We start from the raw sequence: 27,452 nt of genomic DNA, 5'->3' as shown, positions 1-27,452 counted from the left end.
AATCGCAAGGCCAATTCTCATAACAAACTCTGCGCTGTTTTGAGGTTATGTCTGTGTTATGATGAGGATGCAGAACACGGCATTCAGTTCAGACTTTTATTTATTGATGTATGTATTTAGCCACACCCACATCATGCGGAAGTTCCCGGGCCAGGGATCGAACCCACACCCCACCAGTGTCATTGCTGGATCCTTAGCCGCTAGGCCACCAGGGAACTCCTCGTTAAAATTATTAAATCAAGCCTTTGATCATGTGTTTTATTTAGGTATCATCTACCTTGTTACAAAAAAAACATACTGGCATATTGTGGCAATTTACAAAAATAGATAAAATATAACAAAAAGAAAGAGATCAGGGTACACATAAAAGCAGAAAGCTAGAATGAAGCCAGAGTTGAGGAGGAGCCTCAGTACAACTGTTACAAATAATCTCAAATTTGACTTTGAGTTTCCCAGTGGCCAAAAATGTGACCAGTTACAACATTCCTAACCACCGTCAGTTTGGGGCTTCGGTGTAAAAACAGACCTGGTTCAACTCTTGACTCCACTACTTGTTAAAGATTCGTGACCCTGAGCAGGTTGCTTCACCTTCCTGAACTTGAGGTTTGCCCCCTGCAATGGGGAGAAAGTAACGCCAGCCTTGGGTGGGTTCGTGATAATGTGGGTAAAGGTGCCTTCTAGCACCAGGAGGGCGCTTTGGGGCCCTCAGCTGCCCTTTGTCCTAAGTTGCAGGTCTCCAGCCAGAAAAGGGAGGTGACATCTGTCCCCTCTGTCGGTCACGTCCCTGCCCAATTGCGCAGCTGCTCGGAGCATAGTTGATTCTGACGAAGGACTCCCTCACTGCTCTCCAGGGCTCCCCGACAACCATCCAGCACTGTGGCCTCCTGTGCCCAGAGTGGTTTGCAATGCTGTCATGGAGGAAAGGATGCTTTAGAAGAAACCCATGGGCTTTCAGGAACCCTCAAGTCATTCCTAGGAAAAAACCCTCACCCTCACCTTTAGGGCTGCCCACCAAGGCAGAGGTCTCTTTTTTTCCCCCAAGCAGAGCAAATTGAATATTAAGGCCTAGAAATCTCTAGGAAAGGAGCAAAGGTGGCCACCAAAGCCTCTTTGTGTATCATGTTGTTCAGAAAAAAGAATCAGCTTCCTTTGCCTTACTGCTGAGGCTGGTAGGAAAGCCTGGCCCTCTTCCTTCCTAGCTTGAAGTACTTATTACCAAACATGATAAAGCCCACCACAGAAACTCTTCCCTGCTTCGCATCTCTGATAGGACAAAATCCAACTGTCTTAGAATTTCCTTTTCTCTGTTAATTCACACTTAATTTTGTTCCAAATGTTATCGGAGGCAGTCACTCCTTGGCTTGGCAGTCAAGGCTTTTTATAAATCTGACCCCAGCCTCTTTCTTGGATCTCCTATGTAGATGCAGTTTGCAGCTTAGCCACACTGGTGAAAAAAAACAGCCGTCATTTCTAGAGCCGCTGCTAGAGTGACACACAATTGGCAACAAACATGTACCGACCAGCCCTGAAACCCTGACTGCACTACAGACTAAGCTGCCTTGTGACTTTGGGTAAGTTCCTTTACCTCAGTTTCCTTGTCTGTAAAATGGGCACACTCAGAGTATTATACCTTCCACTGTTGGGATGATGCAAGAAAAACACGCACGTGGCATCCCTAAGCTAACCCTCTGTTGATGCTCAGATTATACGACAGGATTTGGGAACCTGGTTCTCCACTTAACCGCCTCCATTTAGCTTCTCTGAGCTCCAGTTTGACCATCTGTAAAGTGAGGAAAAACTCTACCTACAGCACAACCCACATGCAAAGGCCCGAAAACAGAAGGGGCTCAGTGAATGTTTAGAGGCTGCAGCCAGCATCCTCTCCCCCAGAAAACTTTTTTTTTGGGCTGTGCTGGTAGCATGTAAAAATTCCCGGGCCAGGGATCAAACCCACAGCACAGCAGTGACCCAGGCCACTGCAGTGACAATGCAGATCCTTAACCTGCTGGGCCACAAGGGAAATTCCATAACACCATCTTGCTTGTCCTTCAACAATCAGTCCATTCTAATTTTCCTTTTTCTCAGACTAATGGGGAAAGAGGAGCCTGAATACTTCTCACATGGTTGGGCCATGATATCAAAAAGACAGTTTTCTAAAACCCACACCCAGGGCCCAGGGAAACACTGGGACTCACAGCCCCCTGAAGAGTCTGCAAGTGGAACCCTCAGCCTTCGGTTGGGTAGGGGAGGCTGGACGTATTCACCCCTATGAGTCAGGCTGTGCTTGGCTGGGCATCATCTTCCCCCTTTATTTCAGGGGTGAGTTAATTTTATAGCTTAAACAAAACCACATTACCTGACAATGCCTGAAAGAAATATATTCTGCACAAAAGCATTTCCTTACACTCTTGGGTATGCAGTTGAATTTCCTAACATGGCAGCTGGGTGTTCACGTGTACAGATACCAAGGGCTGGTTTGTATAGAGACCAGCAGTAAATACCCTTCAGAGGTACTGGGGTGGCTTGGGTGCTGGGTGGCCTATTGCCTAGCTGCCTTGAAGCCAGGAAAATAAAGGATACAGACAAAGCCCTTCTGGAAGGAGCTCGGCTGTGTCCTGTTCTTCGTGGCCCTGAGCCCTTCTCTAAACCTTTCTGGGCCTGTCTCTCCTTTGGTGAAACAGGGAGTTGGACTGGGGAACGTCCCAGCTCTGAAAATGCTGTTCAGAGCAGGTGAGGGCAGGCCTGAAGGTCTCCTCCTCTGGGCTGTCTGAGTCTGCGGCTCGGTGGAGCCAGCAGCAGCCCTGGGCGAGGTAGCCTGTATGTGCATCCTCGGTCCCAAGTCTTGGGCTCTGGGCAGCCCTGTCACCAACCTCTCTGCAGCCAAGAAAAGCTCAAGCCACAGACCCCCTTTCTCCTTCCCTCTCAGCTGCCACCCTCTGGCTCTTCCCTGCAACCAGAAGGTCCGAAGCCTCCTCTGGACCTGACTGCCCACATCTCAGCCCCCTCCAGTCCCCAGGCTGCTGGGCCAGCCCAGCCAATGACCAGGTTAGGACTGACAAGGAGGAGCGAACCTGTTTCATCCTGGCACTACCCAGCCTCAGGCCTAGCGTCCTGCTCATGGCAGACCTAGAGGTATCCCTGAGTGTGTATACGTTGTGGGTTCAAACAGAGAGAAAGAACGAGGTGGATCCCAGGCCCAAAGGCTCTGGGAGGGACAGGGGAGAGGTCCCACAACCTGGGTATGTGGCCAAAGCCAGCACTTCTGGGTGGAGAGGGAGCCTCGGGGCCTGGCCCAGTTCCCCACCCTGGTAGAGTTGCTGCTGGCAGGCAGCTGCCTGCAGCCTCCTCAGCTGCTCCTGCAGAAACAAATGACGGCACTGGTGAAGAATAAGAGAAAATAAAAATGAGTACGGGGGGGGGGGTCTTGGAACGAGGGCTCGTATTTTTTTCTCGGGGTGTGGTTTCTGCTCAGTGGCTGGGTGACTGTGGAGGTTTGGAATGCAGTCTGACAGCGGGTGGGGTGGGAATGGGGTGGGGGGGTGGCCAAAGGCAAGGAGCAGAGACAATAGCCAAGGGCCCAAAGTCCAGGGCCACCAATAGCTCAGTCAGAATAGGGGCCTGGGGTGGCACACAGAGCCGGACCTCCACCCAACGCAAGCGTGTTGATCCCCAAAGCCTCTGGTTTTGAGTAGCCGGAGGGAAGGGAAACAGGTTTGGGAGAACAGGAGGGAGGGGAGAATATGATCGGTCTCCTCATCGGTGAAACAGGCCTGCCTGATCCAAGCTGAGGCCTCAGTCTCCTCATCCGTTAAGGGGGCTAGTGGTCTCTCCCTCCAAGAGTGTCATTAGGAGGATTAAGTGGGTTCGTGCACAGTGAAGTTCTTGGCACAATATTCTGTAACTGGAAGCGATGATTACTCCACTGAGCACTAAGGAAGCTTGATCCTGGCTACCCCACCTGCCCAGCACCTCGCGCCAGGCCCGGCTCCCAATGAAGAGTTGCTGAGGAGGTGCCTTGCAGGAGCTGCTGTGGGGAGCCCCCGTGCCCACGGCCACTCCGCTCCCGCGAGCGCAGGTCCCCGCTCAGACCACGAAGTGGAGGGTGTAGGTGAGCTGGTGGCCGTTGTCCCAGGCGTAGAGCACCCGCTCCTTGGGGTTGTAGTCGATCTGCGTGGTGTAGGCGTGCTCGTTGAGGAAGGGCAGCTGCAGGCGGGCGTCGGCGCCGGTGTGCGTGTCGAAGGCGTAGGCCACGTGGCCCTCCCGCTGGTTGTACGTGTCCACCGCGTACAGGATGCCGCACACCAGGAAGCAGTTCCCGTACGAGTTGCGTCGCAGCCGCGTCTTCCACGTGGTCTCGCGGTGCACAGAGAGGTCGCCCGGGTCCAGGCGGCTGAGCACGATCACCTCGGGCTGGGCCTCATCGCGGTCATCCGCGGCGGGGTAGATGACCCACAGGCCGCTCTCGTCCACGGCAAAGTCGATGTCCGAGTGGCCGCGCCACTTCCAGGGCGTGGTGTCCTCGTACACCACGTCGGGCAGCAGCGCCCAGGAGGCCACGAAGCGCTGGCGGAGGTCGTACTTGATGATGTTCTTGGTGAAGGCGCGGTTGTAGTAGAAGGCGCCCTGGTACACCACGTGGCCCGTGCCGATCCAGTTGTAGGGCAGCTTGTACATGTTACTCCAGCGGCCTGCGTGTAGAGGGCAGAAGGTCACACCCGGACAACCCCCAGCTCACCCCAGGGCCCAGCAAACAGTGGACACCGAGCAGTGCTGTGGGCCTGAGCCAGGGCGATCATCTTGTCCCATGGAGACAGGCTCAGGAAGGAGGTTCTCTTATCATCCCATTTGCGGGGGAGGAAGCAGGCTCAAGGCCATGCGGTTGTGAAACAGCACAGCCAGAATTTAGACACAGGCTGATACCAGCCCCTGTGCTTTGTCTCTGGGTGTTGCCTGTGAGATTTCTCTCCCCCCCCCTCCCCCCCCCCCCCCGGTCTCAGCATCACCTCCTCTGGGAAGTCTTCCCTGATCTCCAGCCTGGGTTCCCACAGCCCCCTAAGGCCTCCCTCTAGCACTGTATTGAAATTGTTTCTTTAAACCTTTGCCACCCACATCAGATGGTGCATTTCTGGAAGGCAGGTCATGTCTCAATGACCCTTTCCCCTCATCATGTTCCAGATCTGATAACCAAATTTCTGCCTTTCCCTGCCCAGACCTGAAGCTCCTGTAAGGCCTGGGGCTCTGCTCACCTGTAAAACAGGATGATAACCTCCAGCTCGGGAAGCTACAAAGATACCAGGCACTGATACACACAGGGCGATTAGCACATAATAAGCACTCAAGAAGTGGAAACTCTGTGTATTGCTACCCTTGACAGTAAGTTTCCCTCATGAGGGCAAGACCATGTCCATCTTGTTTGCTGTGGCCGTCCAGCTCCTGGCCCAGTGCTGGCACACAGGGGGTGCCCCCAGACTCCTCTTCTTGGGGTAGGTAACCATTTGGAGCTAGGCTGGGCAGGGGAAGTCTGGGTCACGGGAAACCACAAGGCAAAGGAGGGCCAAGCCTCCATGGGGACCTTCTCCAAGGTACCCACACCTGCCCCTTTCCCATCTCACGGGGTCCCCGACCTTGCTTGAAGTTCTCCAGGTTGCGGAATTCCACCAGGCTGTTTCCATAGTAGTAGTTGGTGACATAGATCTTGTCATCCTTGGCAGCAGGGTCCTTCATCCAGGCTCCCTCATGGCGCCCGTAGCTGTGGTGCCTCACGGGGGGGTCCACGGCTCGCAGGGTGCCCTCACAGCTTGCCTCTCTGCCTGTGGGAAGCAAAGCGTACAGCATTTGATACCCAGAGTCACAGGCCCCAAGTCACAGCAGCAGTCCTGGGATGTTATTGGGTCTTACTAAATCCCTCCCGAGGTTTTGTTTGCAGCCTTTTTTTTTTTTTTTTCCTTTCCTCATGATCAAAGCAATGTCTGCTCATTCTAAAAAACACAGAACATTCAGAAAAAGAGACTGGAGAAAACAGAGAAATCATTCAAAATTTTATTATTCAAAAAATTTTAAACGTGTTGTATTTTCTCTTTTTCTTTGCTCATAGTCATGCAGATATACTTTAAAAAATGATTCTTCCGAATATACAGTTTTATGTACCCTGCTTTTTTCCCCCCTCCACTAAGCAATTTCTCACATCATTAAATGGCCTTTTAATGATGTGATTTCAAGGTTCCACTAGGCCGCCAGCTGTTGTCCACATAGCTGGTGAATTCCTTAGGAAAGATTCCTAGAAGTGGAATGCACGTGACCAGAGCGGAGAATGGTTTTAAGGCTGGCTTGTTATCACAGGTAGCCAAGAGGCCCTCCAGAAGGATGGCATTGATGATTATAATAAGGAAGATTTCTACCCAAAGCTACAAGCTAAAACTACAACAATAGGGCCAAAGACTGGACAGAAGAAATAAAGACATAGAAATAGTTGCTGGATTTGATGATGGATTCTCGGTGACATGATTTTTTTTTTTTTGTCTTCTTGTCTTTTTAGGGCCACACCCGTGGCATATGGAGGTTCCCAGGCTAGGGGTCTAATGGGAGCAGTAGCTGTCGGCTACGTCAGAGCCACAGCAACTCTGGATCCAAGCCATGTCTGCGACCTACACCATAGCTCATGGCAACGCTGGATCCTTAACCCACTGAGCGAGGCCAGGGATCAAACCCACAACCTCCTGGTTCCTAGTCAGATTTGTTTCTGCTGTGCCATGATGGGAACTCCTTGATGATATTTTAAGAAGAATTTGTTAAAAAGACTACCTGTTTCACTGTAAATGTTGTCAACCTTTTTTCTGTTAAGATGAGATAGCAAACATTTTAGATTTTCAGACCACACACTTCTGTCCCATATTCTCTCTCTTTTTTTTTTAAACCACCCTTTAAAAATGTAAGAACCATTCTTAGCTCGAGGGCTGTACAAAGCCAGGCTGCAGGCTGCATTTGGCCCAAGGGCTATAGTGTACTTACCCCTAGGAGACTGACTGACTCACCTGGGCTGGGGACTTCTGGGCGGGAAGGTGGCTCGGTGGGCAGAGGGCTGGCAGTGGGAGTGGGGGTGAGGGTGGGACCCGAGGCAGGGGTGCCAGGGGCCAAGTCTGCTGCCTCGGAGGCCCTGGGCCCACCAGCCTCATCACGCTCTGCCGAGTTGGGCTCGGGTAGCCTGCCTTCCACCCTGGGTGGCAGCTGCTCCAGCCAGGAAGTGCCCTTGAGGGCATTGTCTGTGGAGAGAAGACCCTGTGCTCACATCCTGGCAGCCCCTGCTGCTGCCCGGGGTCCTCCCCAGGCCCAGTGGGCTGGGCCATGGCGGAGAGGTGGGGGTGGCCGTGAGGAGTGGAAGGCCTTGAAAAGCGGGAGGTGGAAGGGTTTCATGGTCAGCAGACTGGCTCTGAGCCCCTCAGGTGAGTGGCCTTGGGGGGGCCTCAGCTCCCCCTTCTGTGCAAGGAGCGTCATGGGGTGCACCACGTTAAGCTGCTGTGCTGATTAGAGGAAAACGTGTGTCTAACATTTGCACAGATCCCGGCAAGCGCGAGGTGCCAAAATGTGAGACCCCTTCCCCTCCAAGGAGGCAGACTCTTTGTACCAGCTCTTTCACCCCCTGGATTCAATGCCAGGAGGCAGAAACCCCTGCTCCCACTTGACAGACTTTCTCCTCGTCCTCTCCCCTGGAACCACCCTCTAGTTTCTCTCACTTAGGATTTGCAGGTAGGGACAGGCATGTGCAGCCAGCTTCCTGTCACCTCTGGACCCCAGGTCTCTATCTCTCTCTGTCCCTTTGTTCACCTCCTATCGCCCAGCTCTCGGTTTTCTTGGCACCCTTCTCCCTCTGGCATGGGCGTTGCTGATAGGACTTTTGCAGCTCTGTGGGACAGGTTTGGAGCCACCTCTGGGTCATTCATGACCTACCCACTTCCCTGGCTGGGATGGATGGAGTCTGGGTAAGGAAAGCTGGAGGACTCAGGGGCACAGATCAGGGGACAAAGACACCTCAGCTTCTGGGTCCTGGTCCCACTAACTCTCGGTGAAACCCGAGGCAGTCACTTCACCTGTCTGAGCTTGTTTCCTCACTTGGATCGAGTGAAACAGCACGGAGTTCCCCTGTGGCACAGCAGGTTAAGGATCAGGTGTTGTCACGATAGCGGCTCTGGTCACTGGTAGGTTCAATCCTGGCCCAGGAACTTCTACATGCTGTGGGTGTGGCCAAATAAAAGTGCAACAGCATGTGTGAAAGGACTCAGAAAGCTGTGATGCCAGGGACAATGTCTGCTGCTGTCGTTTCAGTGACGGTGTGGCCCCCGAGAGGCCTTGAGGAACCTTGACTCCAGGACATTCGCCTGGTTCCTTCCTTTTCTCTCCCTGCCAGCTTCCTCTCTGTACAGGAGTTTAGCAAGGCCACGCTGTGGAGCCCCTGGAGTCTCTCGGAAATGGTCACCCACCCCCCCATCAGTGGGCATTGCCCTTCCCCCGGCCTCAGCAGCCTGCAGGGCAGGGGCTTGTTCCCACGGCCATGCTGGCAGAGTCAGATGCCTGCAGCTGTTCTTGGGCAGAGCCCCGGTTAGGGGTCAAAGGCCCTTGTGCTGTGGCCAGGCAGAGCTGGCAGGACTCAGAGCCAGCAGCTGGCACCAGGAGCTGGGAGAAGAGGGCCCTGAGCCCCAAGAGACCAAGAATTGAGGGGGCTTTTGAAGGAGATGGGTCCCTCAGAGCTCCATGCCCCAGCCCCCTTGGGTCCAGGCTGGCTAGAGGACCTCATTGGAGGAGGTGGTCAGCAGGACCCAGGAGGGGGCTGGCTTGGGACACCTCTCAGGGACATGAGAGGAGGGCAGGCATCAGGGAGGGGCTCAGAGGAAGAATCAGGAACCACACCCATGGAGACAGCCCAGAAACGTGGGTACCCTGGGAATTTAGTCTCTTGTTTCTCAGTTAATCACTCTGTTGCCCTTCACTGTGGCCTGGCAGGGAGCTGCAGGAAAGATACAGGAGTCGGTGGGCTCTTCTCTGGGGGGACAAGAGTGGGAGGTGCTGGACGGGCCGTCCTAGTACCAGTCTGAGAATGAGAGGTGCCTCGCAGGCCCACGTCACCTTCCAGAACCCTGGCCCGGTCCCTGCGTTCTCCCCCCTCACCCGAGGCAGCTGGTCATGGGTCTGTTTTCTCCCACTAGCCTCTGAGCTCTGCATCAGGCAGAACGTCTGGAAGCTCCAGCACGTACATAGTGAACCTTCAGCAAATCTTTCAAGGAGAGTGGGGACAGCTGTAAATACTGGAGAAGAACTGAGTGGCCTTTTGTGTTGATTTCATCATTTCATCCTCCAGAACCCCAGGGGGTTTGGGGGGATTATGCCATGGTATGGCTGAGCAAAGGGCACCAACACGTAAGCCGTGGAGCTGAGATCTGGGGCAGGCTGACAATGGAGAGGACCCTGGGCTCTGCAAGGAGGCCCCACTCCCCAAGCTTCCCATCTCCCTCCAACTCACCAGCCATGGCTTCGGTCATCTCCTTCCTGCCCGCCTTGTAGTAGGTGATGCCTCGGATCACGGCCTGCTGCTGGGCCAGGGCCCGGGGCTTGGCTGTGGGCTGAGGGAATCGGGCCTTGCCACCCTCCTTCTTCAGCTTTTCCGCCTTCAGCAGCTTCTCCTTGGGAGGTCTGGGGAGGCCCTTGTCCACAAAGGTCTTCTGCACGCTGCCATGCTTGTTGCTGTCCTTGCCTTTCCCTCCAGCTGTGTCCTGGGGGAAGAGGGAGCGCTCAGACTTGGGGGGGCCGGAGCAAGTCAGGGAGGCTCGGCATGCGGGGGCCGGACATGGTGGTGCCGCTCCGGGCCCTCATGAGATCCCAGCTTTCCTCCCACGGGGGTGACAGCGGTGCCACGCTGTGCCTTGGTTTCCCCACTCAGCGCTCTAGCTCCCCTGCCGGCTTGAAGGCCAGCCTGACAGGTTGGATTCCTGTTCCATCTTCCACCTCCCGTACACTCCCCTGCAAGGAGACTGCAGTGGTCTCCCCGGGGAGGTGGCCGGTCACTGGGCCAGCTTCCCATCCCTGGCTCCCTCCCTCACTGGTTTCTGGGAGGTTCTCAGGCCCCTGGGCAGGGTGACCATTCCTTCCAGTGTGCCTGAACTTTCCCAGTGTTAGGGCTGAAAACCCGGCCTCCTGGGAAACCCTTCTGTCCCGGGCAAACTGGGATGGTTGGTCACAGGGCATGGCCCTTAGGGCATGTTGTTTCTAACATTTTGTGAAATGTGTTATTTTTACATCCTCTGAAATGTCTCTGATGCTGGCTTGGCACAAGAACACAGGGCCTGTGACATCACCCATTGTCAGGCAGACTCTCTAGGAGATACAGAGAGGACAGTAACTAGACCTTCTGTGCCACGGCCCAGATAGGATTCATTCTTGCTCTGGAGTTGGCACGGGACTGAGTAGGAAGCCAGCTCTGGGCCAAGGCACCAGGCTTCCTCCCCGCTTTATCAGCGTCTAGGTGGTCCCTGCTATAGACAAAAATGGCCCCATCGTCAAAATATCAGCACAGAAGCCAAGGGGAGGAGAGGAAGAGCAGGGGCTTGGCGGTCATGCAGTCTCGGGTTCCAGGACAGCCACCCTCTCCACGTGATCCCACCCCAGGTTTCCGCTTCTGCCACATGGGCATGAGCATCCCTCTTCCTAGGGATGGGGTTAATTGAGATCATGTCTGTGAAGAAGTCAGCTCCCTTCCTCCCCCACTAACCAAAGAAACCAAGGCCACTGGGGGGATTGGTGGGGGTCATGTCCTGCGCACGGTGACTGGTCAAAGAGGCATGAATGGGACTGAAGTCTAGTCTGTACTCCAGTTGCACAGACACAGCCCTGGTGTGTGTCTAGCAGAGGAAGGAGTCTTTGTGCAATTTATCCACCCAAAGGGGCTCCTCTCTCTAATTTACCTGCCCAGGGGAAGAGCCTTTTCTGCAATCTGTCTGCCTAGCTGTGGGCCTTTTTCAAATTTGCCCCAACGTGTGTTTTACCTGCCTGGTGACAAAATCAGGCCTTTGCTCACTTTGTGCGCTAAGTTTACAGACTGTCAGGGTGTTTGTTGCAGGAGTCCCCCACCCCGGGATGGGTTAGATGAAGTGGTATTAGTCAGCTGGGGTGCCTGAGGCATTGCCCATCTGCCCCTGAGCAGGCCCCCTCAGCCACAGCAGAGGAGGCTAAAGGTGGTTTTGATGAAGCTGACCTGGTCTCCCAGGGCCAAATGTCTGGCTCAGGGGTCACACCCCTCAGCTGGATCCCCGTGTCTGCCCCAGCTCCCTGTGCTAGCTGCTCACTGCACGGTGGGCACACCCTGCCCCCGCCCTGCCACAGACTCTCCCCCTGTGCCAGCCCTCCACCCAGTCCCAGAGCCCCAAAGCCCCACCCAGCTGGCCCTCCAGGTGGAGGTCCTGGCGCACTGTGCTTCCACTTTCTGGCCCTGTCACCAGAGCTCTGGCCTCACCTGAGCCTTGCTGCCAGGGCCGGTGGCTGGGGGGGCGCCGGGCACCGAGGCTGCATCCTTCTGCAGCAGCTGGAGACCCAGGCTGGAGAGCTCCTTCTTGATGCTCATCATGATGGCCGAGTGGTTCTCGTAGTGCTTCAGCTGCTCGCTGAAGTGGCGCATGCTCTCCCTCACCACCTCGTTCTCCCGGCTCAGGTTGGCCTTGATGCTCTGTGGGGGCAGACCCGGAGGTCTTTCCAGCAGCCTCTGACCACCCCCCACCCTGGGGCACCCCAGCTTCCTGCCCGGTCTTCCCCAGCAGGGTTCGGGAAGAATGGGTGGGGGCAGCACCAGCAAGCATGGGTGGATAAAAGCAGGTTGCTAAGAGAACCTGCAGTTATTAGCATCTTTTAAAAAAACAGTCAATGAATGAAAAAATAGATATTATGTTCTTAGGACTAAATGAAAGGATACGATGGGTTTAAAAGGGATCTATGTCTTCCATTCACCTATTTCTCAATGCTGATAATTGGTACGGCTTTCCCTTCCTTCCTCTCTTCCTCCCTCTCTCCCTTCTTCCTTCCTTCCTGCCTTCCTGCTTTCCTTCCTTTCTCTTTCCACTTTGCTTTCTCACTTGAGCCTATTTTGGACACTCCTACATATGTCTTACTGGCCAGACAGTCTGCCACTATATGGATGGGTCAAAATGTATTTAGCCAGTCCCCTGTGGATCCACCTTTGAAGTTGCTACCAACCCTCTGCTACTTTAAAATTACCTTTTAATTTTGCAGGTAATACATAAGTACCCCCTTTTTATAAAATACTCCAATAATGAAACTCTTTGGGGTTTTGCTGTGGTTGCTGATCCCTTCCTAGTCTCCGAGTCTCTGGCTTGTCGCCTGGATGGGGTTGACTCCTTCCCGAGCCCCGCCTTTTACTCCTGCTCTTGTTGTCAGGCTCTCCCTAGTTGCCTCCTCCTTGCTGGGGACACTGCCTGGCTTCAGCAGCCTCCAGACTCACCTCTTCTCACCCCAGGCCCTCCTGAGACACCCCTGGTTCTCAATCTCTGTGAACCTCCCACCCAGGGGGCCCCACTGCTGGGCTGTTGCCCAGGCAGGCCTTGTCCATGGGGCAGGACTCAGGGTGGTCTGGAAGGGATCAGCCCCAGGTCCCCACAGCCCTAGCAGGCCAGGGGTATGTGTGGCATCCATTTGTCTGAGTCGGCTTCTCAGCTGGAGCAGGAGGGACTAGAGTCAGATGCAAGAAGCCCCTCTTTGCTGCGACACCCTGGAGCATCAGGAAGACGAGATCAGAATTTCATTGCTAGACATTTGTACGGAGGAGAATATAACCTCAAAGTGATTTATGTCCAGTCAGCCCTGAATGGAAACAGATTCGGGGACCAAGAGGCAGCAGGGCAGGAGCTAGGGCAGAGCTGGGTTCGGATCCTTGCTCTTCACTTCCTGGCTGGGTAACTTGGAGCCAGTGACTTTACCTCTTTGAACCTGTTTCCTTGCCAGTAAAATGATCCCTCTCATAATAACAACTAAATGTCAGGGTGACGGTGAGGTCCAGGAAGGCTAAGGAACAAGACAGTGCACTCTTAAATGGATCACAGGGAAGACAGAAGGCAGACTGTGTAAGGCAGGCTGCTCAGCCTCAGCACTGCTGGCATCTGTGTGTCGTAGGGAGGCCCCGTGCATTGTAGGATGTCCAGCAGCACCCCTGGCCTCTACCCACTAGAGGCCAACAGCATCCACCACCCACCTCCCCAAGTTGTGACAACTCGAAATGCCTCCAGATATTGTCAGTTGGCCCTGGGCAGCAAAATCGCCCCTGGCTGAGAACCACTGGTGTCAGGGACGAAAGCAGAGGGAAGCTGGGAGCCCAAACGGCTGCCCGACCTCCGTGATGTTTTTCCCTTGGGCAGAGGGAGCCAGCTCTTCCCGAGTGAGACTGTTCTTTCTGCTTCCTTCCAGAGTTAGCAAAGGCCTTTTTCTTTTCTTTTCTTTTTAGAGTTATCACTCAGTGAACAGAAGCAAAGCACAGATAATGCAAAACAGAAGATAATTAAAACCTCATTTCTTTGTGGCTATGGAAATAATTTCTGATTTGTTCCAGGCTCTGCAGATGTACCCTCCAGATCATTTGGCTCATAGATTCATGAAGTGAGTTAATATTTCCTACGACTACAAGAGGAAAGGCCAAAGGAGGCTAAGAGTAGAACCACCAACAGGAGAGCCTGGCACGTACTAGATGCCCAGAAAATGCTGGGGCACAGTAGAAATTCAGTGACTATTAACCTTTCTCTCATGCTGACACATAAGAGATAATCACCAAACACTTTTTTTTGGGGTCTTTTTGCCATTTTTGGGCTGCTTCCATGGCATATAGAGGTTCCCAGGCTAGGGGTTGAATCGGAGCCATAGCCGCTGGCCTATGCCAGAGCCACAGCAACTCAGAATCCAAGCTGCGTCTGCAACCTACACCACAACTCATGGCAACGCTGGATCCTTAACCCACTGAGCAAGGCCAGGGATCGAACCCGCAACCTCATGGTTCTTAGTCAGATTCGTTAACCACTGCACCACGACGGGAACTCCACCAAACACTTTTTGAATAATTAAAGCCACTGTGACCCTAGCTTTGAGGTCTGTAAGGGGTTAATCTCCCACTATGGGGCACAGGATACCCAGGTGCCCCCTCCCCCTGGAAAGGAAGCTGGAAAAGGAAGCCCTCATGCCCCTCCTGGCAGCTGCATGTCCCCAGGCTCCCAGCAGCCCAGCAGAGACCGGATGCAGGAAACAGGCGGAGGCCAGGCTGTGCCAGCAGAGATGCAAACCTCAAATCTGCAGCCTGACCCTCCACGTTCACCCAACCCTGGCCCTGTCCTCAGGGGGCAGTCTTAGCCACGTGCCAGCCCTCTAGCACGTTTGCTCTGACCAGAAGAAGACATTTAGCACCTCTGCCTCCACTGTAGGTAGGTCCTTGGGCAGCCGGGCTGCCTCCAGCCTCGTCCCAGTAGGCTTGGCCAGTTTTGCACAATGCTGATATTTCATGTTGAACGGTTGCCCGGGAGTTGGGCAGTATGTGGGCCCTGGTTTTGATGAGTCAGGGCAACTGCAAGTTGCAGCCCCCTCCACACCCCTTTCATGCAGCCAGTAGGTGCCTCAGTTTCTCCACTCAGCCTTCCAGCTGTCTGTAGGCCCTTGAGGCCCAGTTAGACCTCCTCCCCAAAGGCTGGACCGGCATCTCCCTCCCCTAGCTCCTGCCGGAGTCCAGCTTCTAACAGCCACTGCAGTCTAGACAGAATTGCCCAGCCCCTTTGGACACTGGCCTTGGCCCCCAGCACTGTCCAGCCTGGCCTCTGGCTCGAGCCCGCCCTTACCTCTTCCAGCGTGTTCATCTGGGAAGCCAGCTTGTGGACGTAGGCGTGCACTTTCATCAGGTCCATGCTGTACAAGGTGCCCTCCAGGAGATCCACCATGGACTGCAGCTGCCCGGGGAAGGCAGAGGTTGGGGAAAAGGCACAGCACACAGCCGGGCATAGGGGGTGTGAAAGGAGCCCTTCCAGAGCGCAGAACCCCAAAATGGTCAGCTTGACTAGACCCGGCCTGCTCCTAATCACGAGAAAAGCCTCACGTTCCCTCTTTTGAGCACTTCTCATACGGGAGGCACTAGGTAGGGGCTAGAACAAGTCACTTCACTTAATCCTCATCACCCCTACAAGGTGTGTAGTAGGCACTGGAGGAGCTTCATCCGCCTCCCTGGATCCCTCCTCTGTTTCTTGTGTCCAACCCTGGCTTCCATGTGCCTCCCCTTTTTTTTTTCCCCCTAATGGCCACACCCATGGCACATGGAACTTTCCAGGCCAGGGATTGAGTCCAACCTATGCCACAGCTGCTGCAATGCTGGATCCCTTAACCCACTGCGCCGGGTCGGGGATGGAACCTACGTCTCTGCAGTGACTGGAGCCGTTGCAGTTGGATTCTTAACCCACTGCACCACAGCGGGAACTCCCATGTGTCTTTCTCTTAACAGCCTGCATCTGTGACTCTCTTCAAAGATCCATTTTGCCCCCCAAAGTGCCTGGAGTGTGTGTCTTCCTGGGGCAGCCTGTAGGCAATGCCTGACTGATGTGGGCGCCTAGAAGCCCAGCTCCTGAACCCCAAGCCCTGGTAGGACAAGTGAGCTGCCACTCACGCTCCAGTGTCCCCTGGGGCTGTAATGGACCCTTAGCCTGGAACCACACCCCTGTGGGGCTTATTTCCCTCCGACTGCCCAGAATGAGCTCCTGCGGCTTCTCCCACTTGGGTATCTGTTGATCCTGGGAGCACTTTCATAATATGTCACCTGCACACAGGTCACTCGCTTCAGAGTCTGCTTCCAGGCACCCAACCTAAGACAAGGTTTGGATCACTTTTTTGTCTTACGGATCGGGAAGCTGCTGCTTAGAGAGGTGATGCCAGGCCATCTGGCTGTTAAATGGGGGAGCCAGAAGCAGAACCCAGATTGGTATAAACCATTCTTTCCTACCATGTTTTACTGTTCCTGTGTTCAGATGGGGAAGCCGAGGCCAGAGCAGGGGAGGGACTTGCACGACAAAGGAGCAGACGCTGGGTCTCCTCAGGGAAGGGGCCTTCCCTGAGCTGCCCCTCTTCCTCCTCCCTGTCACACCTGAGCAGGATATGATCCTTCCCTCCAGATGGCCAAGATGCCAGTGAGAGTGTCAGAAAAACCTTGGCACTAGGGGCTGGTTGGGAAATGGGCTTTCTCTCGCTTCCAGTGAGCTGTTCTCCCAGCCTGCCCTCCTGCGTGCATTTTCAGGGCCTGAGCAGGCCAGGGCGGCTATCTGGCCTTGGCCAGCTATTTCCAACACAGTTTTACTCCCACTCTCCCAGGGGAGCTTGAGCTGTTTGAAGCCAGAGAGTTTTTCTCTGAGTAGACACTGATCCCTAAAACAGAACGAGGGCGTGGGGGCTCTGCTGGAAGCAGGGATAAGGCCTCGAGTCTTCTCTGCTCCCCTCCAACCTTGTTCAGGCTCTGAGGGGTTGCATGGTACCCCCAGGGCTCTGTGGAGCTCAGTTTGAGAGCCGTGCACGTAGACTCTCCTGGGCCTCAGCTTCCTCCTCTGTGAAGTGGGCAGCAGGATTGCTGTGCAAGCAGCACCATGTGGACAGGGCTTGGCTCAGTGTGGGCTTCATGAACAGAAGCAGTAATGAAAACTATTCCAGGGGGCTAGAAGGGGACTTTCTGGCTTCACTCTGCTGCTGTCATGGCCATCAGAACTGGCTTCCCAAAGCAGAGCATATATGCATATATATATTTTGCTTTTTAGGGCTGCACTCACAGCATATGGCGGTTCCCAGGCTAGGGGGTGAATCGGAGCTGTAGCCTCTGGCCAACACCACAGCTCACAGCAATGCCGGATCCTTAACCCACTGAGTGAGGCCAGGGATTGAACCTGTGTCCTCATGGATTCTAGTCAGATTCTTTTCCGCAGAGCCACGACGGGAGCTCCCAGTATTTTTATTTTTATTTTTATTTTTGGAGGGGGGCTCCACCTGCAGCATGTGGAAGTTCCCAGGCCAGAGATCAAATCTGCGCCACAGCAGCAACCTGAGCCGAATCCTTAATCCACTGTGCCACAAAGCACAGCTTTGACCACGGTCTCTCCCCACTAGATCACTTGCTGTGGCTCCCCACTTCCCATTTATGGCTTCCGATCCCCTGAGCCTGGCATTAGAGCCCTCCTTGATCTTCCACTGCCACCTCCTTCAGCCTCAGCAAATGCTGACTTGGGGCCAGGCACCAAGGACAGTGATGAACAATACAGACACAGCCTTTGTGGTCCCTCACAGGAGGTCAGAGAATGCAGAGCAACACAGAGGTGCCGGGATCAGGGAACGCAGAAGGAAACAGCCAGGTGCCCAGGGTGTTAACAACAAGGCAATGACCTTGTCTGGGAGTGGGTGTGGGTGAGTAAAGTCTGCCAGGAGGAAGTTTTGTTTGAGTTGAGCTCTGAAGGAGGAGCACACATTAGCCAAAGAGGCAGGAGAACGGCATTCTAGGCAAAGGGGACAGCTCATGCAAAGAAGCTGGAGGTGAGAAGAAGCATAGCGTGTGTGAGCCGTGCTACTCCAAGTGAGGTCTGTGGACCAGCACCAGTCCAAACTGCTCGTCACCAGTCTGTGATAAAATAATTACAAAAAGTGAGGGTAGGCTTTTCAACTCTCACAGCCATTTGACAGGGTTTTTGTATCTGTGGACTCTAATAATATATTACTGGACTTGTATTTTGCATGTCTGTTTCTATTCCATTTCATTTTTCTAACAATTCCCTTTATAGTCTTTTATAAAAGTATTGGTTCTTGACTGATTCTTAAAAAACTGGTCTTTCACCGCATATAGTTTGAGAAGTACTGTGTTGGAGGAAGTGACAGGTGGCTTCGTGGGGCTGGGGCAGAGAGAGGGCAGGTGGTACCCTGGGATCACACCCACTCCACTTACTCTCATCTGGAATAGCCTTATTTCTGTTTTGCCTGAGGGACTCCTACACATCCCTCAAAGCCCAGCTCCAACGTTACCACAGTTCCTGGGATGTCCATTGGCCCAGCACTGACCACACTGCTGTTATTGGGGTCAGGAGCTGTGCCTCCACAAGACTGGGAGTCCTCAAGGGTGGGGCCATGTCTAGTTCATGTCCAGAAGGAAAGGGACTGAAGAGGTGAGAAGTATATGGCCCCCTGCAGCCAACCTCCCCAGGAAAAGGGACCTAGAATCCCATCTATCCCACTCAGAGCCACACAACTAAGACCAAGTCATAGCTGCTGTCCTTAGCCCGAGGGGAAGTGTTTGGGGAGAGACAAGGGGAGGGTGTCGGGTGGGTGTTCCCCTCCATAGTGGCTTCCCCTAACCTCCTCTCCTGGGGGGCTGCCCACGGAGAGCCTCCCACTGAGGGTGGGGAGGAGCCAAGCTGAGTGAGAGAGACCTCAGCCCTGTCTCCTCCTGCCTCTGTCCGCTTCTCCCCTTGGGGTTACTCACCCCTGCTCCTGCCATGTCAAGGAGGCACAGTGTCTTCTCTGTGTTCCCCCTACAACCCTATCTGCTGGGTAATCCCCCCATTCTCTCATTCAGTCCTCTAAGGCTGAGTCAAAGCTCCCAGGGCCGCTGTGCACTGAAAGGCTGAAGGGACAATAGGCTCCGGACGGAGAGAACTGCCTAGTGACTTCTCCAGTGGCAGGGGGACACAGTAGAGAATTCCTGGGTTCAAGTCTTAGTGCTGCCAATTTCTTGCTCTGTGATCTTAGGCAAGTCACAACTCCTCTCTGGGCCTCAGATTCCACCCTCTCATTCCCCACCCCCTGCCCCTCCCCATAACGCTAGGAACACAAGTTCCCTCCCCAAAGTGCTGTGGCAAAACTGAATTAGTCAGCATTTAGGAAAAGATTTTGTGTGTCCTTATGTCAATTATGCTTACAATTCAGTTGTTGAGAAGTGGATTTGAGCACAAGTTGGGTTTGTCCCTATAATTGACAACTGGCCTATGGCTTCAGCGCATGGAGTCTGCAGGCCCCTAGTGGGATTGGGAGACGGTGTGGTCCAGGGACTGAAGCTGTCAAGAGGCCACTTGGCCTAAAATTCAATCCCCCCTGCAACTTTGAGAGGTTTGGTATCCATTCCATTGTTGCAAAAATAAAACTAAAGTTAAATTTAAAGGAAACGTTTTTAGCCAAACGCTGGGAGACAATTCTTTACGGGCCTCTTGCTGCTCTGCCTGTCTTTCCTGCAGTGGGGTCCGTGCGGTGAGGGGGTTATAAGCACAAAGTCACGTAAATGTATGGTATAGACTTGAGGTTACATGTCATTCTGTGAGAGCTTGGGCCAGTTACCTAACTTCTCCAAGCCTCAGTTTTCTTGACTATAAATGAAGGACAAAGATCCCATGTTTCACAGACTGGTTTAAGAATTTAGAGAAATAATGTTAAAAAAAAAAAAAAAGAGCTTAGCACAACATCTGGCACAAAGGTGGTATGTCAATATGGGAAATATTACACTGAAAGCAGTCACATGCCACACAATTGAAAATGTAAAATACTACACGGAGGTGCGCACAGATGACCTGGTTTGGGAAAAAATGCAGGACGCTAGACTAGATGCTAATAGATGGTAAAGGGCTCTCTATTCTATGTTCAGGTAAACTAGCCATCGAAGGCTGCCTCTGTCACTGCCTGGCCGAATGGTCTTACAGCCCCCGCCTTAGAACCTGTGGACCTGTGGTGGAGGGTCAGCCCCCCCCCACCAGGCATTCACGCCAAAGGGTCCCCATCCCTGCCTTTACTCCAGAAAGTCTACCTTGAGGAGCTCGGGCGCCTGTTTCTTGAGCTTCTCCATCTTCCACTCGTTCTCGCAGGGGTTGAGTGAGGAGGGCGGCGCGGTGCAGGAGCAGCGGCAGTCGGTCCCCGAGCTCACGGTCTCCACAGTGTAGAAGTCCTCCACCCGCGCCCGCCCGCTGCGCACCCGGCTGCACGCGTCCTTGCTCAGTGGCCGCATGATGCACTTGCAGCGGCAGTCGGAGCCCTCGGAGGTCATGCGCACCTGGTCCACGTCGCCAAACACCTGCAAGAGGGGCTCCGGTGAGTCAAAGGCCAGCGTCTGCTGGAGTTCCCGTCGTGGTGCAGTGGTTAACGAAACTGACTAGGAACCATGAGGTTGCAGGTTTGATCCCTGGCCTTGCTCAGTGGGTTAAGGATGCAGCATTGCTGTGAGCTGTGGTGTAGGTCCGCAGAGGCGGCTCGGATCCCGAGTTGCTGTGGCTCTGGTGTAGGCCAGCGGCTACAGCTCTGATTAGACCCCTAGCCTGGGAACCTCCATATGCTGTGGGAGTGGCCATAGAAAAGACAAAAAGAAAAAAAAAAAGGCCAGTGCTGGGGGAAGGGTGGTAGACACCCCATTTCTGCTCTGAGCCCTCAGACAGCTGTTTGAGCCCCTGGCCTCTGCCAGACTCTGGGTGATAGCTGCAGGGGCAGAAGAAATAGATAGAGATACGTCCTTGACCTTCCAGCCATGGGAGAAGCAGACATAGGGAGCCCATGAAGACTGCTTGGAGGAGGGCACCCTGGGGAACATCTCTAAGCGTGAGCAGAGGATTACAGGGACAGCAGATCAGATATGCAGACAGGCAAGGGCCTGGCACTTTGGGGGCCTGGAGGAGGTTCACTCTGGCTGGTGCCTACAGGAAACCTGAGTGGCAAGAAGTGGGGCTGGGGATGGTAGAGCCTGGCCCACAGAGGGTCATGAAAGCTGGTTGAGCATCTGGGCTTCTTCTTAAAAATCCTGGAGAGTCATGGAAAGGTTTTAGGCAGGAGACCTGGGGTCAGATCTGCATCATAGGATGCTCACTCAGGCTGTTTTGTGGACAGACAGTGGACGAAGGAAGCAAGCCCGGGGTGCAGAGCCCAGGGCAGAGACATTTATTGAGAACTCACTGAGAAAAAGAAAAAAGAAAAACAAACAAAAACAAAAAAGAAAAAACAAAACAAAACAAGAGAACTCGCTGAGTGCTGGGGGAAGTGTGGGGCAGTGGTTAGCAACACAGCCATGGCCCCCCTCAGATGTGTGCTCTTGGGTAGATGACTTACCCTCTCTGTGCCTCAGTTTCCTCAACTATAAAATGAGACTACCACTGGTGTGTACCCAACAAAGACCTGTGTGAAGACTGAGAGACAGGATCCCAGGACTATCCCAGTCCAGCACCAGGAGCGCACACGGTGGCCTGTGTCTTGTAGTTAACAGCACCACCAATCATCCGATGGGGGCTTGTTTATCCCTTTGTTTCTCCATGTGATTGGCAGATATTCTTGGCAGTGTCCTCCAGATGAGGAAATAGCCTTGGAGCCATCAAATGACTTGTTCAAGGGGCTCAGAGCCCAGGATGAGTGTACTTGCAGTCCCCTGGGGGATGAGGAGGGTGGGGAAGGGGGCGGCTGTGGGTGGCAGCTTTGTCCTGGGTCCTCGGTGGGCGAAGTGTACTCCAGGCGCTGCTGGGCACTTCTCCCACCTGCGAAGGCTGACAGCCCGGCTCGGGTGCTGCACATTCTTTAGATCGCTGCTAGTGCTGTAAGCCCGGCCTCTCTCTGTGATTTCTGGGCCCCCTTCCCAGCTCTTCTGGAACCCCTAGTCACCCCACCCACTCCCCCAGGTGGGGCTGGGCCTAGCACATGGATGCGGGTGTGCTTGGTGTGGCCAAGCCAGAGAGACCTCTTCCTCGGGACTCACCCAAATCCCAACCCCCACCCCCACCAGCAGCAACAGCCTCCACATCAGACCGCAACATTCCTCCCCGGCCCCAAGATGAGGCACTACATCCTGATGCGGCGGCCAAGGCCCTGACATAGGCCAGGAGTCAGGAGGCGGAAGAAGGCCTCTGGCCCAGTCCAGCTGCCAGGAGCCCAGGCAGGGCCCCACCTCCTGTGGCTACTATGTTTTGTGGTGCTTGACTAGAGGCAGCAGAGTACATGGTAAGGAGCCAGGCCTGGGCTCAAATCCTAGCTCCCACATGTCCTCTGTGTGGCCTTGACCCCTCTGAGCTTCAGCTTCCTCCTCTGTGAAATGGGGAGGGTGGCAGTCCTTTCCTCATAAGCTTGGCCTGAGGCTGAAATGGGTCAATGCATGCAGAGCACCTGGCATGGAACGGCTGCTCTCTACTTGCTGTCAAAGTCACTGCCAATAACCCTCTCTCACATTTGTACAGCATTTTCTACCTCTCTTTGCTCGCGCCACAACCCTATCTTAGGAGAAATGCGAGCATCAGAGAAGACCAGGGGCTTGTCCAGGGCCACACAGCACAGCCTGACTCCAAAATTTAGTTCACATGCTCTTTCTCCTGTGACCACTCATAGCCACCAGGCAAGGGCTTCTCCACCAGCAACTGAGCTAGGGAGGAGACGGTGGCCCTGGCTTAGGCCTTGGTGAGGCAGGGGAAATGGGGCGCCCACTGGGCCTGATCCACCTTCCCTCGACATGAGGGCTGAAGGGACTGCAATACAGGAAAGTCCCTGCCTCAGCGCCCCCGCCCCCCCATCTCTCTCTGCATCCTCACTCAGCACACATGGCTGCCAAAGCCTCCAGAAGTGTGGGTGGCTTGTGCTCAAAAAGGTCCCTAGCTATTTGCAGGAAATCTCACAATAAGATGGTGAGAAGGCATACTTGAGATATTTCTGAAGACAGATGGATAAATCTGACAGAATGGGGAAGTGGAAGTTCAACCTATAAAATGTCCTAGAAACAGAACAGCTTCAAACTGTGTCATCTTGAGGTGGCCAGATGCATCGAGAGGCAGTTCCCATGTCCCCCTATAGGCAGAGACCTCCCCCCAGAGCCCACTGTCAGCTGGACGCCCTCCCCTGGATATCCACAGGCACCCCAAATTTCATCCGTCCTAAACTGGACCCAGCGTCTTCTCTCAAACCCCTGGCTACCTACCCCCCTGCCCAGCCCAGATCTCTGAGCCCCCTTCTTTCTCTGGAACATCAGTCATTTTCTCCTGGTGCTTCCTCCTAAGTATCTCTCACATGGATCCCTCATTCTCCACTCCACGGCCTCGGCCTGGCTTGGGTCGTACTAACCGCTACCTGGACAATACAGGAGCCCCTTCTCCGCTGGATTAACCTTCCCAGAGTGCTTCTTTGATGCTCTGCTGCCCTCTTGCTCCACAAACCTTGGTGGATTCTCAACTGGGGGATGTGCCTCAGAATTACCTGTAGTAGAATAATGTGGACCCTGCAGGTGCCCTGTCCTCAGTCCACGTCCCTTGGCTCAGACCCTCTCAGGCTCCCCAGGTAATTGGATGCCCACTAAAGGCTGAGAGCCCAAACTCCCCAAGTTCCCTGTCTTGGATTTTGCGCAGCCTCAACCTGATTCTTTTGAGCCTCAGGGTTCAAGTCTGTCCAACGGGGAGGGAGCGCTGAAGTCGCAGAGTGTTGCCGAAGATCCTCCGTGTAAATCCTGGGCGGGGGCCTTGGCACCCAGGATGCTCTTCATGTGCCCCAGCCAGTAGGAACGATGGGGCAGGCCCTTCCCTGCAGAGAGACCCCGCGGGGCCTAGCTTGGCCCCTCACTCTTTGTGTGCAGGAAGAGGACACTATCACTGGGCAGCCCTTGCCTGCTCCGGAGCCTGTTTCCAATTACACCCACAGGCGGAAACTCCCCGAGCGGAGGAGCAGCAACACCTAAGCCTCGGGGACTGGCCTGGCTTGGAACATCTGCTCCAGTCTGGGACACCCCCGCCTACTGACTCCAGCCCCCCCGCCCCCACACCCCTGGCCCAGCTCCCACAGGCCTCGGCCTCCCCTCTGCCCTGGGCCCCTGGTCAGTGGCAGGGCTCACCAAACACCCCCTTCCCGCCGCCCCGGATGCATGAAGGAAGTGGGATGCTGGCGGCCCTTTCACAGATAGGGAAACTGAGGCAGAGATGAGGAATTCTCAGCCACATTCCCAAGGACACGCAGCAAAAAGCAGGTTCCCAGAGGTCTCTGGTGCCATGCCTGGCTGTCACGTGGTTACCTTTCTGTCCATCCTAACCTCCGCAGTGCACAGCCTCTCCGAAAGGCCAGGGAAGCTGTGACAAAGACTTCCTTAGATGGAAACGCCAAGTCTTGTTTAGGAGAGACCTTGTTATAAACACAAAATTAAACCACGCTGAGTGAGGAGCTGGCTGAGACCACAGAGTTCTGTGGTGAGTACTGGGGTTTGAGCTGCCCTTGTACCCCTGAAAGTACTGGGCAGAAGGGGAGGCTGGACCTCCCAGGAGCAGGAGGCTGAGGAGGGGCCAACTTAACCCTTTAGGGTCCTAAATAGACTTCAGGTCCCAGGCCGGCCCTCCAAAGGGCTCTCCCCTCACCCCCAGAAAACAGGACAGGCTTGAAGAGGAAGGAGGATTGTTATGGGGGGAGGGGGTGACAATGAAAACACCTCCCTCCCTCTCTCTCTCTCTCTCTCTCTCTGTCTCTGGCTGTGCTGAGGAATGCGGAGTAAATTCACCCATCACTTGATTTTTATTTTTCCCAGCTGGCTGAGGTGGTGTGGGGTGGGAGGCATCTGGGGGAGGGCTGTGCTGAGTCCCACAGCTGCTTCATCCTCCAAACTCCAGGACATGCCTCCTCACCCCACCAGCCCCAGCTTGCCCTGGGACAACTAGACACACACCCCCCAACCTAGCAAGTGTTTGGCTGACTCACTACATAAACAGGGTGTTGGGTTTTCTTTGTCTTCGCTTTGCTTTGCTTTGAATGTGAGCCTTCTCCCACAAGCCCTACTGCCTTCTGCATGGCTCAGAGGACACCCAAGGCCAAATATTCCTCCCAGCTGGAGAGATGAGAAGTGGCAAAGTGCTGATCAGGTTATCTGGGGGTTTTTTGCTCCCTTGTTACCCTATCTGAGCCAGCTCAGGGAATCCTAGAAAGCCCTGTATGAAAGGGAATTGGGGGAGATAGTGTTTTTCAGATGAGGGAACTAAGGTCCAGAAACAGGCAGTGACTTGCCCAAGGTCACCCAGCCAAAGAACAAAGGGCCAGAACCTAGGTTTTTTGATTCACAAGCCAGCTGCCTTTCTTCCTTCCTTCCTTTCTTTCTGTCTGTCTGTCTGTCTTTTTAGGGCTGCACCTATGGCACATGGAGGTTCCCAGGCTAGGGGTGGAATCGGAGCTGTAGCCGCTGACCTACACCACGGCCACAACAAGGCCAGATCTGAGTGATGTCTGCCACCTACACCACAGCTGATGGCAATGCCCGATCCTTAACCCACTGAGTGAGGCCAGGGATCGAACCTGCCTCCTCATGGATGCTAGTCAGATTCGTTTCCGCTGAGCCACGACGGGAACTCCCAGCTGTCTTTCTATAGACCCTAATTTCTCTGTCTGTAAAATGGGAATGATCATCATTGCCTCCTTGTCTGTGAAACACAGGGTAAGGTCTACAGTTCACTTGTTTGCATACCAGGTCTGCCAGTGACCACTGCTCATATACCTACCATGCGGCTAGTGGCCTCTGCCCTTTACCTGCCTGTGCACAGGGCAGCCTCACCTTGTACCCAGGAAAGAGGTTTAGAAACATCCAGAGAAGTCATTCTTGTTCTCATGTTCTACCAGCAGGGCCCTACCTTCCTCCTGTCTCTCACTTTTCCCCAGTCGTGACCCACTCCTCACTGCGTCACTTCCAGAACATCCTTAAGGGGTCCCTGTTCTGACTGACCTAAGTTCTTCCCCTCTCTACTTTCTGGATCTCATTCCCTTTTGGGGTCTCTGTGGTAAGATTTCAAAATTACAGTATCATTTAGTGGGCACCTGCTATGTGCCAGAGGGGCGCTAAGGATTTTCCAGGCCTGATCTCACTAATCTAGGAATCGTCAACAGCAGGGAGTGAGAACTATGTTATTACTCCCATATTTATAGGTGGGGAAATTGGAAGCTCAGAGAGGTAAAGGCCCAAGGTCACCCAGCGGAGAGGTGAAGGTGAGATTTGAACCCAAATCTGCTTGACACCAGAGCAGATCTTTTTAGCCACAACTGAGAGCTGAGAACAGCTCAGTCGCTTCTGGAGACAAGGTGCATCAGATCCCTGGCAGGAACACAAGAAGTCAGGAGAGAGGCCAACCCAGCAGGGGTCACTGGGAAAGAACTCTGGGTCCCCAGCACGGCCTGAAAACCTTGGCCCAGGGCCTGCTGCAAACCTAGGATGGCTGGGTGCCAGTGACCCAGGGTCTGTCCCACGTAGGTGCGCGGCCTCTGGAAACTCGGAGCCAGGTCTCCAGGCTGCCCCTGCCCAACGCTCCTAGGAATTCCCTCCCTAGTCTGGGGGGGGGGGTGCATCTCCAGGTCTGTGCCCCCTCCAAGCTCCCAGCGCCCTTCTCACTGGCCTGGGGTTTCAGTGCTGACGTTCCCCGCATGGACTGGGTCCCAGCGCCCCTTCCTGAGGCTCCGGTTCCCAAGGACCCCTGCCATCTCCAGCGCTTCCTCCCCCACGCGCTCCTCTCCAGAAGCCCTAGCCCCTGCGGCCTCCCTGCGGCCTCTTCTAAGTCCCATCTCCGCTCTCCGGGTCCTCTGTTCCCGGCCCCGACACAGTGCTTGGCTCGTACCCCCAGCCACAGCGCCCCCTCGCGCCCAGTTCTCCGCGGAGCGGCGCCGGAGTCGGAGCGAAGCGCCTACCTTACTGTCGGCGCGCACCGGGCCGGCGCGCAGCAGCAGCAGAGGCAGCAAGAGCAGAGGCAGTGGCCCCGGTCCAGGCCGGAGCGGGACGGCGGCCGCGGTCATGGCGGGACGGGCACGGCGGGCACGAACAGCGGGCGCGGACACTGGGAAGCGCGGGCCGCACTGCGAGCTCTGTGCCGCCGGCAGCTCTACCCGCCCGGCGCGCCCCCAGTCCGCCCGCCGCTCCCCGCCCCGCGCCCCTGGGGGCGGAGCTAGGTTGGAGGGGGGCACCCCACCCCGCCCGACCCGGCTCGCTCTTAGCCGGGCCTCTTTGCCACTGGGCGGCTCTCCAAAGGGCATCCCCGCAAGGACACAAAAAAAGGTTCTTGTTCGGATCCCGCAGGAGCAGCGGGGGCAGTAAGAGCAGCACGGGCTCCCCACACCCACCGCAGTCCTGTCTGTGAGATGTGGGACCTTGGGCGAGTCTCTTCATCTCTTTGAACTTCAGTTTCCTTATCTGTAAAGCGGGGGAAAGTATGGTTTCCTTTTGGAGCTGGCTGTAAAATTCAGATGAGTGATGGGTAGGCGAGACTTTGAATCTCCAAATACCGCGGCCGTGCCAGCTCTACCCTTCTCACGGATCAGACCCTTGTCTCCTGCATGTTCCCGTTCTTCCTCCCTCTGAGATCCCTCCCATCAATCCCCAACTAAACTCCGGTAGCTCCAACCCTTTAAACACCCTCCGCATCCTCCTGAAGAAACGCCTCGTTTCTCCGCTTCCTAGGCAGCAA

At 54.7% G+C, this 27,452-nt stretch overlaps 1 protein-coding gene across 2 annotated transcripts; it reads right to left on the bottom strand.

Annotated features, from left to right (window-relative positions):
• Window positions 224-27,339, bottom strand: OLFML2A (olfactomedin like 2A). 2 transcript variants are annotated; one of them, NM_001258360.1, is given in 8 exon segments: window positions 4,084-4,688; window positions 5,625-5,810; window positions 7,032-7,259; window positions 9,512-9,761; window positions 11,498-11,707; window positions 14,865-14,972; window positions 19,832-20,095; window positions 26,680-26,784. In NM_001258360.1, coding segments are annotated over 8 exon segments (1,956 nt in total).

This window comes from Sus scrofa, chromosome 1 (genome assembly GCF_000003025.6).
Source record: "Sus scrofa isolate TJ Tabasco breed Duroc chromosome 1, Sscrofa11.1, whole genome shotgun sequence".
Classification (NCBI taxonomy): Eukaryota; Metazoa; Chordata; class Mammalia; order Artiodactyla; family Suidae; genus Sus; species Sus scrofa.
This window is presented reverse-complemented; position numbering and strand designations above follow the sequence as displayed.